Source organism: Protomyctophum parallelum, assembly GCF_964188405.1.
Source record: "Protomyctophum parallelum genome assembly, chromosome: 16".
NCBI classification, from domain to species: Eukaryota; Metazoa; Chordata; class Actinopteri; order Myctophiformes; family Myctophidae; genus Protomyctophum; species Protomyctophum parallelum.
Window position 1 is genome coordinate 23534730 of NC_139711.1, and position 14707 is coordinate 23549436.

The 14707-nt window shown below is 42.6% G+C and overlaps 1 protein-coding gene across 4 annotated transcripts in view; it reads right to left on the reverse strand.

Moving 5' to 3' along the window:
* Window positions 1-14707, reverse strand: part of LOC310873022 (ATP-binding cassette sub-family C member 5) — a 48437-nt gene that overhangs the window by 14409 nt on the left and 19321 nt on the right. For 3 of the 4 annotated variants that reach the window (XM_083785294.1, XM_083785293.1, XM_083785295.1), the window contains 11 exons: window positions 10337-10485; window positions 9558-9665; window positions 8689-9054; window positions 7420-7491; window positions 6632-6756; window positions 6459-6531; window positions 5210-5413; window positions 4742-4867; window positions 4287-4395; window positions 3354-3538; window positions 2577-2726 (listed from right to left, as the gene is read on the reverse strand). In XM_083785294.1, coding sequence (XP_083641420.1) covers window positions 2577-2726; window positions 3354-3538; window positions 4287-4395; window positions 4742-4867; window positions 5210-5413; window positions 6459-6531; window positions 6632-6756; window positions 7420-7491; window positions 8689-9054; window positions 9558-9665; window positions 10337-10485 — 1667 coding nt within the window. The remainder of the gene's footprint in view (window positions 1-2576; window positions 2727-3353; window positions 3539-4286; window positions 4396-4741; window positions 4868-5209; window positions 5414-6458; window positions 6532-6631; window positions 6757-7419; window positions 7492-8688; window positions 9055-9557; window positions 9666-10336; window positions 10486-14707) is intronic. The other variant, XM_083785296.1, reaches the window with a different exon arrangement.

A 14707-nucleotide genomic window follows, 5' to 3' on the forward strand; every position in this document is an offset into this window, starting at 1 on the left:
TTCCAAAAATAAACAAATGTGGTTTTGTCAGGTATGTGACAAAACCACATGACGTTATGAATGAGTTACATTTCAGAACGTCTGTGTTTATTGAAAAAGAAAAATATTTTCTTACTCTTACTGCTTCATATCCATATGAGTAAAGTCGCCAGGCGGAACACAGTTCTTATATGACAAGATCTGAATGAAGATTACCCTGTGGGATTTCCAATAGCGCCCTCTAGTAGCAGTAATGTCAAACTTTGGTGCTCTATTGTTCCTGCTTTAGATGGTCAAATACAGATGCCTCTCACAAATTCCAAATGTTTCCGTCATACAGTCCGCAGAATTCTCCATATTCAGACCGCAGCCATCTTGCCAGCAAGGTTTTCAATCTGTAAAGTTTTTGTTAATTAAAAATCCACTGTAGACATTTTATGAGCTACTTCCTGTCAAGAAATTCCTTGCAGATGATTAATTTCTAAGTATCAGAGTATGGAAGCGCCTGCTGCCTCCTGTATTATGTTCACATTCAAAATGGGCCGTTGAGTGATTGTCAATGATCACTTCCAAACTCCAAAAATCATCAGGAAGTAGCTCATAAAATGTCTACGGTGGATTTTTATGAAACAAACACTTTACAGATTGAAAGAGGATAATTCAAGCTTTCCCTACAGCTGCAATGTTGGTGATTTTGACGTTGTTTAATATAATTAGAGAATACTTTTCTGTTTGGATGAATGGGAAGTGTCACCTAGGGGTATCACCTTGCTGGCAAGATGGCTGCGGTCTGAATATGGAGAATGGAAGCTCTTTCCATGAGTAAGCAATAAAACGGATGTGACGCATCCCCTCACTTGGTGCAGCGCCGGCGGCCAAAACTATATAGCATTCAGAGATTGTGGAATAGTTGTCTGGCTACGCGAGACTACAGTAGGTACATATGGACTCCACATATGACTGACCGCTTACACATTCCATACCCTGGGCCTAACGCACGTCACAAGTTCACAAGTTCAATGCATGCATAGATTACACAGATATTACCGTACTAATACTTTGGAATATCATTTCTGTCAGGTGGAAACCTCATGTGTCCAAAACTGTGTGTACAAATATAGCAAAAGTAGCAGATCTACAAGCTAAAACCACGTTACTTTGTGCCATGTTTGGAGCTTGTAGATCTGCTACTTTGATGGATTTGTGTGATGCTTTAGTATGAGTAGGGCCTCAAAAATAACACAAAAAGTTAGAATATGGAGATAGGAGGTACTGTTGCTGACCGACAGCAACAGTATTCTACTTTTGAATAGATATTCGTTATTCTTATTTGCCTGACACCTTTCCTGACGCAAGAAAGAAATTTAAACATGGGAACTATGCACAGTGAAAAAAAATGTATTGCTTGATTAGATATTACTTAACCCATTCTGGGCGGGAACCCCTTTTGGTGTTTTAAGCATTAGATTATACTTTAGATATTTTTGAAAATCTTGAAAATGTGGCACAAATCTTATTATATTCTTCCAGAGTGAACGTTTATAACTCAAATCTTTGCTTCTGGGGGGTCCCTGGAACTACATATTTTCAGATGGTGGTCGGTGGCCAAACACAGCACATTTGTTGGGGTCCTTGACATGAAATAGTTTGAGAACCACTGACATAGAAACATAGGTTTTGCAGAATACCAGGATTGCAGGATTTAAAAGCCTTTAAATAAAATCGGAATCAGGTCTAAATAAATAGGTTAAGCGATACATATACTGTACAATAATATTACATTGACCTCACACAACCAAGACTGTTTTCACTATAGGTCCCTTCTTGCTAAAGTTACAATGAAGAATGTTTCTTGTGTCAGGCAAGCTGTCAAATCTTCATAGTAATGAGGTTTAGGCAGGCTGACATGTAAAGGTCATTAAGCTAATGCACGACAGACAGCTCGCCAATTGGATAGAAATCACTTTTGGCAGGAGAGAACACATTAATTCTATTAATGGAATATTCAACACAAGCCCATAGATCTCATCACAGCTAGGGGTGAGAAAACGTTGAGCCATCTTAAAAAAAAAAAAGCTATTTCAAGTGGCACACTAGAACATTAGGAGCTAACCTCTGTAATGCGCTGTCACAAAGGGTTAGCTGGGAAAAGGGGACATGCACCCAAAGGGGCAGCGACATGCATTCACAATCACAAACCACGTCGCTGGTTTGTCGTCGGCCACTCACGCGCAGCACGCACACACACAAAAAAGCATCAAACACACACACTGTGTCCCTCTAAAGCCTGTGAGTTAGGGCAGTGGAAAGATAAATGGACTTGGCCCACGGGCACTTTCAATTATAACACTGAAACTGTCAGAACCTGAACAAATGACAGAGCAGACAATTAGGAAGCAGTGCTGCAAGGCTTTACAACAACAGCAACATCAACTTGTTCTTATTTTTCCCTACAAAGGCCAGAGTCCATCAGTGGATCCATTTCTCATTAAGAGGACATGGTGGTGCGAAGCCGACAAAGGACAAGACAGGGACAGAGATAGGAGGACCAGGCCTGGGTTTGGGTGGAGCATCAGCGAGGGGGAACAACGTCTTACCTTAACAAACATCAGCCCTCTCATGGTCTTGAAGATTAGAGCAGCCCCCATGGATAGGACGTAAACACATGAATAGTACTGGATGTGAGGGTTGAGCCGCATGCTGTTGCTTGCCGCCGCCGTTTCATTCACTAAGATTAATGATGTGTTCTGGGGGTAGATGGAGAAAGGAAAACTAAACAAACAATACACTACTTTCCAAATAAGATTTCTGTCTCTAATGAGCGAGAGAAAGCAATGCTACAGCGTCAGAAAAAAGCAGTCAGTCGGGTTTGCTATTCCGAATGCATTTGTTAAAAAAAAAAAGCAGACTCTCTGCTGCTCACGTTTGTTTTTAATTACGTTTACTGTGGCAGGCGTTACTTTTTTTAATCATGCTCAGAGTAATGCTCAGTTGGTAGCCACAGACTCACTGGCGCATAGTCGTTATTCTTCTTGTTTGTAATACAAAACATTATGAATATTGTTTTAATGTGCTATATCAGTACTTGTAAGTTAGAACAAAACATTAAAGCAACATGAGAAATTAGATGGGATAAGTTTTTTAAGTGCCTATGTTCTTTTCCAAATAGTACAGGGAGGGATTTATTTTTAAATATATTTGAATTACTTTCAACCTGTCGTCGCCCACTAATTAAAAAAATAGTTATGTAAACATAACTGAACAACAAGATTGTGTGTAGATCTGGCATTTTCGCTATGAATACAGGCATGCTTTGAGATTCTTCCATGGGTGTGCCCTTTGGGCAAAGCACTGGTGTAAGCAGCCTGACTCACCCCACTGCCCTGCTTGATCCAGTGGCTGAGCCACCAGTTACTGAAGGCTATGCTTCCGGTGGTGGCGAGGAAGAAGAAGATGTTGACGGCGAAGGCCACGGGCCCTCCGGCAGCTCTGATGTAGGCAGCGTACACTGACCAGGCCACGGCGCCAGAGCCTTTCTCCTCTGCTTTCATCAGTTGTTCTACATGAAGGCAATGATAGACCGCAAGACAGGAAGGAAGGAAGGAAGGAAGGATTGTTATTTGTTACACATTTCTAGTTTATTCTAGTAGGACTATACTGTATCTTTAATTGTACATTAAAATAAATCCCCACATGTGTATGAATGTGTATACTGTATGTGTATATAAATGTGTATATGTGTTTCACGTGTATGTGTATGCACTGGATATGTACATGTGTTTAATCAACTGTATTATAATGCTGACCAACGGAAGTGACAGTGATATCTGACAGAACAAATGATCCATCTCTTTGCGATTGTGCTTGCATATTGTAATACCCTGTTTTTGAGTTTTGTGTTTATTTGTTTTGTGTTTTGGTTTTCTCCTTTTTTGTGTATTGTATTGATTGTAGTTAGGACCCTCTCGAAAACGAGATACTGTATCTCAATGGGGTATTCCTAAATAAAGAATTTCAAACACATGCTTTGCAATTTAACCCGTTAAAACCGGGAAAGTGTCTGTGTCATGGTTTTTCAGACTAACTAGTGGTTCTCAAAAATAGCAAATATACAAGCTCACAGCACGTCACTTCATGCCACTTCTAGTGTTGAACACAACTCGTCTCTTCTTGGGGTCGCTGGCAAAAATATATATTTTCAGGTGGGAGGTCCGCAGTCAAATAATACAATACAATCATTTTGGGGGTCCTAGGCACGAAAAAAAGGAAACATGCTTCACAGCAGGATGTGGGTGGTTGGCTCTCACCTCCTTTCTTCTTCTCCACCTGTGGTCCTGTGACCGTGGCAACAGGCAGATTGGTCTCTGCTTGTTCTGTCCTTTGCTGCTTGTTTTTCAGGTTCTTTCTCACCAGGTTCTGAAGGAACCAGAAGGAGGAGGAAGGATGGAACAGAGCCAGTGTCAGAAGAAAGGGGGGGACCCCCAGTCACAAATCATGGACGTCCGTTAACAATGGCCACTAAGTCATTCGAACAGAGATATCGGTGACAGGGTCTTTAGCGGGTACACCGGTAAATCAATGAGCGCATAAATAATGAAAAGCCTCATATGCATTAACATTTCCCAGCCATCGGCCTCGCCTCTCCAGGCTTATGAATTATTCAGCATTGTAATGTACAATGTTATTGTGAAAGGGGTGGGGGTGGATTGGCAAGCTAATTCACAAAGAGCTGGCCTGGTGCCTGGTGTGCCCCTGGCCTTACCTCCTGTTGCATGCTGTTGAATAGAGTGGCGTAGTCACGATCCTTGCCCATTAACTGGGCATGGGTGCCATGCTCGGCAATCTGCCCGTCCTTCATCAGAATGACGTCATCGCACTCCGAAAGATACTGGGAATAAAGCGGTAGAGGCTGAATGAACAACGTATGAACTACAGTATGTCAACATATGAACTGAGATCTGTAAAAAAAATTAAAGCATGAAAATAAATATATATATTTTATAAAGCAAACATTTTTAACTCAAATCTTTGCTTCCGGGGTGTCCCTGGAACAAACAACAACATTTTGAGATGGGGGCGGCAGCCAAGAAATATAATTTTGGGGTTTACTTGACATGAAGTAGTTGAGCGCCAACATGAGTCTTTCAGAAAACTGTTATAGGATTTAGAAGACATTTGCAGAATCGGCCTCAGGTCTTAAAGGGCTAATTTCAGAGGATCATCCATTCACCTGTAGCTGATGTGTTACAAACAGCACCGTCCTGCCCTTGGCGGCTCCACGGATGACGTTGCGGAAAAGGTGGGAGCCCACTTGGGCATCGACGGCACTGAGAGGGTCGTCCAGCAGCAGTATGGGCCGCTCGCTGTACAGGGCGCGTGCCAGGCTCACCCTCTGACGCTGCCCGCCACTCAGGTTGGCACCTCTCTCCCCGATCTGGGGAGTTAGAAGGAAGAGACCATTAGAGATGTACCGATACCATTTTCGCCTTCCTGATACCGATTCCCATAACTTGCATATCGGTCGATAGTATACCAAGTACTGATCCGATACCAGTGTGTAATCCTGCCACACTAATAGGCAGCGCAACACCCCATCCTTTGTCCGCCTTCTCCTACCAAACCACACCATTTGCACACATCTCACCAGGCACAACACCAACAGCATGCCTGTCCAGACATCATGCACTAGTTCGCATCCATGCAAGTCATATTTACAGTACAATACCCATTTCTATGAAAGAACACATTCTTGCGCAAGACCACCAGCCTACGTCAAAATCGTCACCACTTTGCCGAGTTACGTGTGTGTGTGTGTGTGTGTGTGTGTGTGTGTGTGTGTGTCCACGTGCAACAATCTAGGAACAAATCAAACTTCATAATAAGTGCAGCTACAAGTTAGTAAAATAATAATGTAAATAGTACAGTAAATAGAACAGTATAAAACACTGGTTTGGCCGCCCTGAGACTGGGAGGTCGGGGTTCATACCAAAGACTGTGAAAAATGGGACCCAGTGCCTCCCTGTTTGGCACTCAGCATCAAGGGTTGCAGAGTCCAAGTCATGTCCAGGGGGTGTACTTATCAAGCTGCCTCACGCTACAGAAACAGGAGATAGGCTCCTGCCCTATGGGCCTCATGGCACGGCAAGGCTTACTTACTCTTGTAAAACACTTGCGCATCATCAACTGAGGCAATCATATGACTGTAAAAGAAATATCATCATGTGATAAATGACGTGGTAAGGCGTAGAATCCCATACTCGCCGATACCAGCATTTTAGTCAGCTTTTCCGATACTGGTATCGGTAATGGAACAACTCTAGAGACAATCCTCACTTTGCATGTCTTCAGCTGACTGAATTTTGGTTTTCATTGTAAAACTGTAAGCTGTACTAAATAACTGCACCCGCATACTGAGAAACAAAGTGTTTGCTCCACACAACAACAACAACCCCACTGACGTGCAATTAGCCTCAGGGTACCTCAGTCATGTCTCCGTACGGTAGCTCTGCCAGATCAGGGACGAGACAGCAGGCCTCCAGGACAGCACTGTATCTGGGGATGGAAGAAGCACGGACGTCGACTTTAATGAGGCGACCAGTACACCGACTCTGCCTCAACACAAGCTAATAATGCTGGCTCATCATCGTCTTACTTGTCTTGGTCGTACTTCCGTCCAAACACGATGTTCTCTCTCAGGGAGTTGTTGAGGATCCAGGCCTGCTGGGAGACGTAGGCGAAGGTGCCGCTGGCCGCCACGTTTCCTTCCAGCAGGGTCATCTGGGAGAAAGTACAGAACTCTGAAATCTAGCTGTAATCGGCAAGGAGTGATCTGAGGTCAAACCCCTTCAACACAGAATAAAGCCTTATTTATGCTTCTTGCTTGTGCACAAATAACAGATTTTCGGATTTTCTAATTTTCCTGCTTGTTTTTCAGGTTCTTTCCCACCACATTCCGAGAGCCAGAAGGAGAATTAAGGACAGGCTACAGCAGAATAAAGCTACATTTATTCTTTGTTGTTGCCTGAAAATAACTGATTTCCAGATGAATTAAGATCAATTTCATATTTTCTAAAACCCTTTAGACTAGAGTGACAGTAGTATACTCAATTCTATTTAATTCAAGGGAGTTTTATTGGAATGAGAAAAAGCAAGTGTCAAAATATAATAAAAACAGTTGGGGAAAGTATATATATATATATATATAATTGGAGTGGGTACAGCACTGTGTAAACAGAGCTACTGTATGTCACATTACGTCGTTATGCATGTTATACTGTATATACAGGGTATAAAGCTTTGTGTAATGGTAGGCCTCCTTTGCAGTGCCTTTGGGACAATTAGCAGTATTTTCACTATTTTGTCTCAAAACTATTGAAATTGTATACAAAGAAGGTTCAGATTTAAAATGCGTTTAAAGGTAGCAGTAGCATGGAATCTTACCTGTCCCAGCAGGGCAGATAGAAGGGAGCTCTTTCCACTTCCCACACTTCCACAGATTCCAACCAGCGTTCCCTGTGCAAAGGAAACCCAGAAGCTGTCTTAACACTTTGTGTGCCCATGCAACACTTTCAAAAAATCACTTTCACCTAGAAACTCCATTCACACTTTTTATAATTCAGCTGACTGTGGAGACACATGCTGGAACTTTTTACTTTGAAATGTTTTATAGTTTCTGAGTTATTTAACTTAAGCGCCCAATGCATTCTCAATGGCAATAGCACAAACCTTGGCACCACGTTTTACATTCATTTTTTTTTTACATATGTTTTTTTTAAATAAACCCCCCCAAAAAAGACGTCCTCAGACGTCTTGGGCACAACACACGGGGTAATACCAAAGACATCAACATCTGCTTTTGATATCTCCCCATCTGGTCAGTAATTTGTATTACTGGTGGGGATACGTTTTATCCTTGCTTCTGGCAAGACTTAACCCATTCTGAACGGGCACCCATTTTGGTGTCAGCATCATGTTGTGCTTTAGCTATTGAAAAACAGCAGATCTACAAGCTCATATCGCGCCACCGAGTGGCGCGATAAGAGCTTGTAGGTCTGCTATTTTTGAAAAATCGAAGAGCGACTGACATTTTTAGAATCTGATCTCAGGTCAGAATGGGTTCATCAGACCAGTGTGTGTCCGGCGGAAACCTCGTATGAATCTGATCTCAGGTCAGAATGGGTTAATTAAATACATACATTTGCTTTGGGGAAAATTTAGACTGTGTGTGTTTTTGTGTACATAATGATCTGATTGGATTTGATTAATTAGATTTTACTCTATTGTCCCCTTTGGAGAAATGTGTCCACTGCATTTAACATGCCCTGAGGAGCAGTGAGCAGCCACCGTGCAACGCTCATGCAGGGACCAAGTCCAGCTGTAATGCCAGTACCTTGGTAGTGTGCAGTAGAGTTGACGGCACATTTTTGACGGCACATTTTGATTTCGTTTTAGTCAAATTTTAGTCATATGAAATGTTTGAGTTTTAGTCGACTAAATATAAGCATTTAGTTGACTGAATATGTACAGTTGATTTTGTATTTTGCCGGTGCCTTGATGGTGTCGTAATGGCTGATTTTACCCCTGCATGCTGAAAATAGCCAGTCTACAAGCTCATCGCATGTCACGTTGTGATTCAAAGTTAAACTTTCAAGATTCAACGCCCCTCTGCTTTATTGTACAACTCAAACCATGCGCGCGGACAATAAATACCCTCTTGACGCGCAGGTCGATACGGTGCAGAGTCTTGTGCAGAGGCGGCCGCATGCTCTGCGTGGATGAGATGGTGCTCTGTGGACTCTCCTGCTCCATGTTGGTGAGCAGGCTCTGGGCATTGGGGCCCTCGCCGCTGCCCTTGACCTCCTCCGCGCTGATGTACAGGCTGAGCTTCTCCCTGCGCAGCACCCGCTTCATGCCGCCCGCCTTGAACGGCTTCTTGGGCGGCGGGTTGGCCTTCGCCGCCGCAGGAGGTGGGCGGGACTTCTCCCACGCCAGCGTGGCGTCCCGAAACTCCAGCGCGTTGCATGGGTCCTCTGTTTTGGCCGTGACAACCTCCCGGTCGTCCATCATGAAGAGCCTCTGCGGAGACAAGGGAATAATTATATTATACGCCAGTCAGGCAATGGAAAAACTACGACTTGAAATATTTCAGAAATAGCTCAAATAGTAGATCTAGACAGATCTTGCAATGCAACGTGTTGTGAGCTTATAGATCGGCTAATTTCGGTACTTTTGGGGCAACACTCTTGTCTCTTATATGACAAAGTGAGGCATTTATTTAAGAAATACATATCAAGTTGAAATATGGAGATACAAGGTCACTGCCTGACAGCACACACGCATACGCACCCACACCCACACACCCACACACCCACACACACACACACACACACACAGCCAAGCGGTATGCAGAGAGTTCTCTGCTCTGACCTTGGCAGAGAGGCTTGCTGACTCATGGCTGTGGCTGACTGACTCGTCAGGAAGGAGAAAAAAATAAGTCTCACACTAACATGCGACCTTTACCGAAATGTCAGCTATACACCCAGGAAATGACCGCATCAGCAGTCATCTGCTCGTCGTACCTGAAATCGCTTGACCGCCACTGCACCTTCGGACAGCGATCTGACCGCCAAGGGTGTGACCTTGAGGGCAAAGGTCATGGAGTTGAAAACTGCGACCACGGTGAAAGCCTGGGATGGAGTCCGAAAAACATGAATATACAACACAGCAGGATATACGGTATATATGAGAGAAAGCCAGATTAACAATTTACACCGCCGTAGTCTGAAAACCCACCTTTTCAGACTCCATCATGGCCCATAGCACTTACCCTACCCCCTTAGATAGCATTTCTGTAGACTTAGATAGCATTTGATACAGACTATAGCATGTTATGTAGACAGCACTATAATTGCATTGTATGTAGTCATAGCACGTCATAGTACATATGTATAGCATAGTAGTATATGTATAGTTTATATGTATAGTTTCATTATATAGATATTCCACTGTTACTTTCTTAGCTTACGCATGTTTCATGATAAATGCTTTTTATGTGATGTATTCCCATGCTTTTTTGTTCTTGCTTAATGTAAATCGCTCTGGATTAAGAGCGTCTGCTAAATGCCTAAATTGTAAATTGTACACCCTCTGTAGCCTACTTAGTAGAACGGACCAGAGTTGAAACTGTATGCTCTTTTTTTCATTCTACAACAAATAAAAAAACAGCCGATATTTCAAAAGTCAAAGTCGTACGATTTCTTCCCCCATTAATAATGTAATACTATGCTCCTCTCTAGTGCAGGGGTGTTCAACTTAAAAAAACGTTAGGTTTATAGTACTGTATATAAATAAAAAATACCTGCGCTGCAGTGAGGTCATAGCCCAAGGCCATGTGTAAGGTGAAGGTGCACACGCTGGCTATCACCACGACAACTGGAGCCACGCCAATTGTGAGGCTCTGGACCACATTGGCCTTCTCCAGTATACCCTTCTCTTCTGAACGCACCTCTGGGGGAGAGACAGGAGGAAAAGGATCAATACTGGACCACATTAGCCTTCTCCAGTACACCCTTCTCTTCTGAACGCACCTCTGGTATGGGGGAGAGACAGAAGGAAAAGGATCAATGAGGAATTGCATTTTTATAGCGCTTTTCCAAGTGCTCAAAGCGATTTACAATGGTTCATTCATCATACATTGGGAGGTGAAGCGGCGAACAGTCGACACCAGCGTCCTCACATTCACACACAAATGGCGGCAAGCTCACACCGACCAACTCATTGGAGGCAGTGTAGGGTTCAGTGTCTTGCCCAAGGACACTTCGACATGTGGACAGGAGGAGCTGGGATTCGAACCGCCGAACCAGGGATCATTGGACGACCTGTTCTACCTCCTGAGCCACAGCCGCCCTCAATACTGCAATGTATAAATATTTAAAAATGTACTTAAAGTACCCACAGTAGAAAGTATGCATTGTACAGAATGTCCCATTTCACAGGATTTCAAATGTATACAAATCATTTGAAAATAGCATTATCTACAAGCTCGTAGCTCGAGCTTGTAGATCTGCTATTTTCAAATGGCCAAAATGTATATAGGACTGAAGTGGGTAATGTATGTCTTGTAATAATTAGGAATGTAACGAACTCACGATACCATTCGTATCACGATACGATTTTCACGATATTTAAACAAAAAATTGTTTCCAGAAAAATTACCGTATTTTTTATTTTATATAATTTATCTTCCCCCCCGAGCTTTTTTCACATTTTTTATTTAACTACATTGCAAAAGAAGTAGCATTACTTTTGACAGTGCAGAAACATAATTGCCTTAATGAGCATCAACGACCATCACCTGGGCACAGTCACAGACACACAGCTCCCCTCTACAGAACTCTACTACTGATAGCCAACGCTGAAATCTAAAATGACACAGATGCTTTCCTGGTTATAATGGGTTATATTTTTTACCACCGTTTTGGCAAGGACTGCCCTCCTCGTGCGTGATTGGGAAAAACAACTACCCAACAATGAACCCAGGTCCCACACAGGTTTTAAAGCTGCATTGTTCGATAGGTGGCCCCGAGAAAATAACAAGGAGAATTACGCAACAAGTCCTTTGTATTTCTAAACAAGGGCTCTCTTGCCCTCCACTGTGACACCTCTAATTAATGAATTCTATGAAAAGGTTATTTCAGTTCAGTTTGCTCATAAGCTAAATGTTCTCAAATAGAAACTTTGATCAAATCTAAGTTTTTCAAATTGATTTCAAGATTTTTCAATTTGTACAAAATATTGCACCAGCTGTGACCAACATCAGCGATCTGTGGTCTAGGACTCTCCAAAATTGGGATTGGGATTGTCAATCGAAAGAAGCTTACACACGCAAATCAACAGAACAGAACCGACTACACAGCATTCAAAGTGAGACAACTCAAACAACCAAGCTACTATTGGCAGGAAGACTGCTTTGATTAGGCCTTTTAGGGAAGATTTTAAAGAGGGATTATCAAGCTTTTCCAACTAATGCTGGCAAGGGTACAGTGACAGGAGCCCCAAGTCTTATAGGAAGAGCTTAATGATGGACTTTAAAACAACATTCTGTACAAAGACAGAGAAAACAATAGCCTGGAATACAGACTGACTTTCTGTGTTTGTTTTGTTCTCACTTAATTTCACTGTCTGGCGAGCCTCGTACCTCCGTGCACAAATGGGAGAACGACCCACGGCTTCTGATTTGTTTGTGGGGGGTGGGGGACCTGCCTACGTAATGGAAATACGAGTCAAATAGGACCGGCCAGACTGAGTAACGAAGTGAGAAAAAGACGGACGTAGCGAATCAGTCTGGATTCCAGAAGAAAACAACACAATTGCCACTGGCCACCACAAGCACACACTGATCAATATTACATTTATTTATATTATTTTATTGAGGGGCGCTAGCCCCTCCAATGCCTGGCTTTGTGTGTTCCGGCCGTGATGTGTGTAGCCATGTTTATGGCTACACACATCATCATACATGTTCATCACACCTCATATCACTTCACACGAGTGTGATTTTTTTTTTTTTGCTTCTCGCTTTCTCTTTTAGAAATAGAAATGTAACCTTTTTCCAAATTGATTTCAAAACATTGGTAATGGCCGTTTTAGGACTCGCACTGGACCCCAAAATCTTGCATCAGTGTTCAGGCCTTATGATTTTCAAGACTGTTGCAAAATGCAGCTTTAAGTGGCTCTGTAAGCATTCCCCACTTCTCTTCAAGCAGCAACAACATTAGAGCCACCATCAACAAACACACAGTGGACGGAAATAGCAGCAGGTTGCACCCGGGAAGGCCATACACGGTGTGAAGAGAAGCGGACTTTGACTGGCTTGGTCTGGGTGGTCAGTGATGGATTTTTTTTTTTTTTACTTAAGTAAAAGTATCAGTAGTGCAATGTAGTTACAAGAAATAGTCAGGAATTCCAAATGTACTGGGCACATTTTTTACCATTATCAAAATGTAACTAAGGTACCAAAAGTAGAAAGTTATCATTATATGTTTTCAAGTGCATTTCCTACATGTACACCACTGTTGGTGATCACTTCCTACATGTACACCACTGCTGGTGATTATTTTCAGAGTTTGGAACCGCTCATTGACCATATGCAGACCGTGGCCATCTAAGCAAGGTGCTAACTAGATGCAACTTCCCATTGACAGCCCATTCATCCAAACAGAGAAGTCCTATCCTATTGTATTAAACAACGTAAAACTCACCAACATTGCAGCTGTGCGAAAAGCTTGAGTTATTCTCTTTATATCTGCAAAGTGTTTGTTTCATAAAAATCCACTGTAGGGCCCGGGCCGCAGCTGAGCAGTCCAGGCACCTAGGCCGGTAATTTTTCAGTTTGGATGAATGGGCTGTCAATGGGAAGTTACACGTGCTGCAGCGGTGTGCATAAAGCAACGTCCTGCTGCCTCCTGCATTATGTGCAAATTCGAAACAGGTGGTCTGCATAATGGTCAATTCTACCGTCTCTGTGTGTATCTCCCAAATAGTCGTGCAACAGTTTATATACATGAAATGTTGCATCACGACTTTTGCTTATTCCTTCTAAATCTCTGTATATAAAATATAGGTAACTCGTTGAATCTCTTAGTTACATCAATATTGTTCTTATAAAATAGTTGGTTTGTATTAAGATTATAAAGATCGCTTTTGTCAATTTGACTGCCAGGGACTTCCCATTCAGTCACAGACACACACACACACACGGGTGACACACCACTACACACACACACGCGCGGCCGATATTTGTTAAATGTTTCGGGACATTTAATATCGCTGAGATAGTTTATTTATTTTTGGACCACAATGCTTTATATGAGATAATTTAAAATGAAACTTCTACGGCCCTGGACCAGGCAGGGGATGAGCGAGTGACATCAGGACTTCGGTAGAGATTTCACCGTCTGTCTGCTCCGCTGTAGTGCTGACATAATGAAATTACATTATGTCCCAGGTCTCAGCCCTGCGGTCGCTTCTCGCCAAGGCGAGAAGGCTTTAAGGCAGCTTACTGGTTGATATCATTCGATTCGTTTTGCAGCCCTAGTCCCAAATACATTGTGCTGGCTGCATTGTTCCCCCAGTTCACCGGACCAAACTCAATGCATCGTTTTAGTCACCCCATGGCAGCAATGTGAACTTGAACTATCTGACTCCTTCCTAACACGTTTCCAACATAAGACCACCTTTGAAGACTATGTGCATTACTGCTCAATCAGCAGGGGTATAATATTGTCATCTATGTGAGCAATTAAAGATAATTGAAGAAGGCACTGTAACTCTCCAGAGTTGCTGGACCTTAAGATTAATGATCAATTAATTATCATATCATAATAATTGGTAATCACAGAACTGTGGTGTAATGAGCCACACCTGGCTAATTTTAAAGATGTTTAAAAAGTGGAGAATTGTGGAAAACGGGAAGGCAGTGAGAGATAATGAAAATTGATTTAGGGTCAGGGGAGCATTCTGGGGATAAGTCTAATTTCATGTGATAAATTGATGATTTAGCACTAAATTGTTACAATGACAGGAGGTCCAAATTAAAGCAGACCCTCAAGTCAGAGGATGCAAACAATGGAGAACTTAATAAAAAGCAATAATAAGCGGTATGACTGCATGGGTTCCCGGAGCCCCAGGCCGCACCACAAAACAGGAAACGAGTATTGTGTCACTGTGT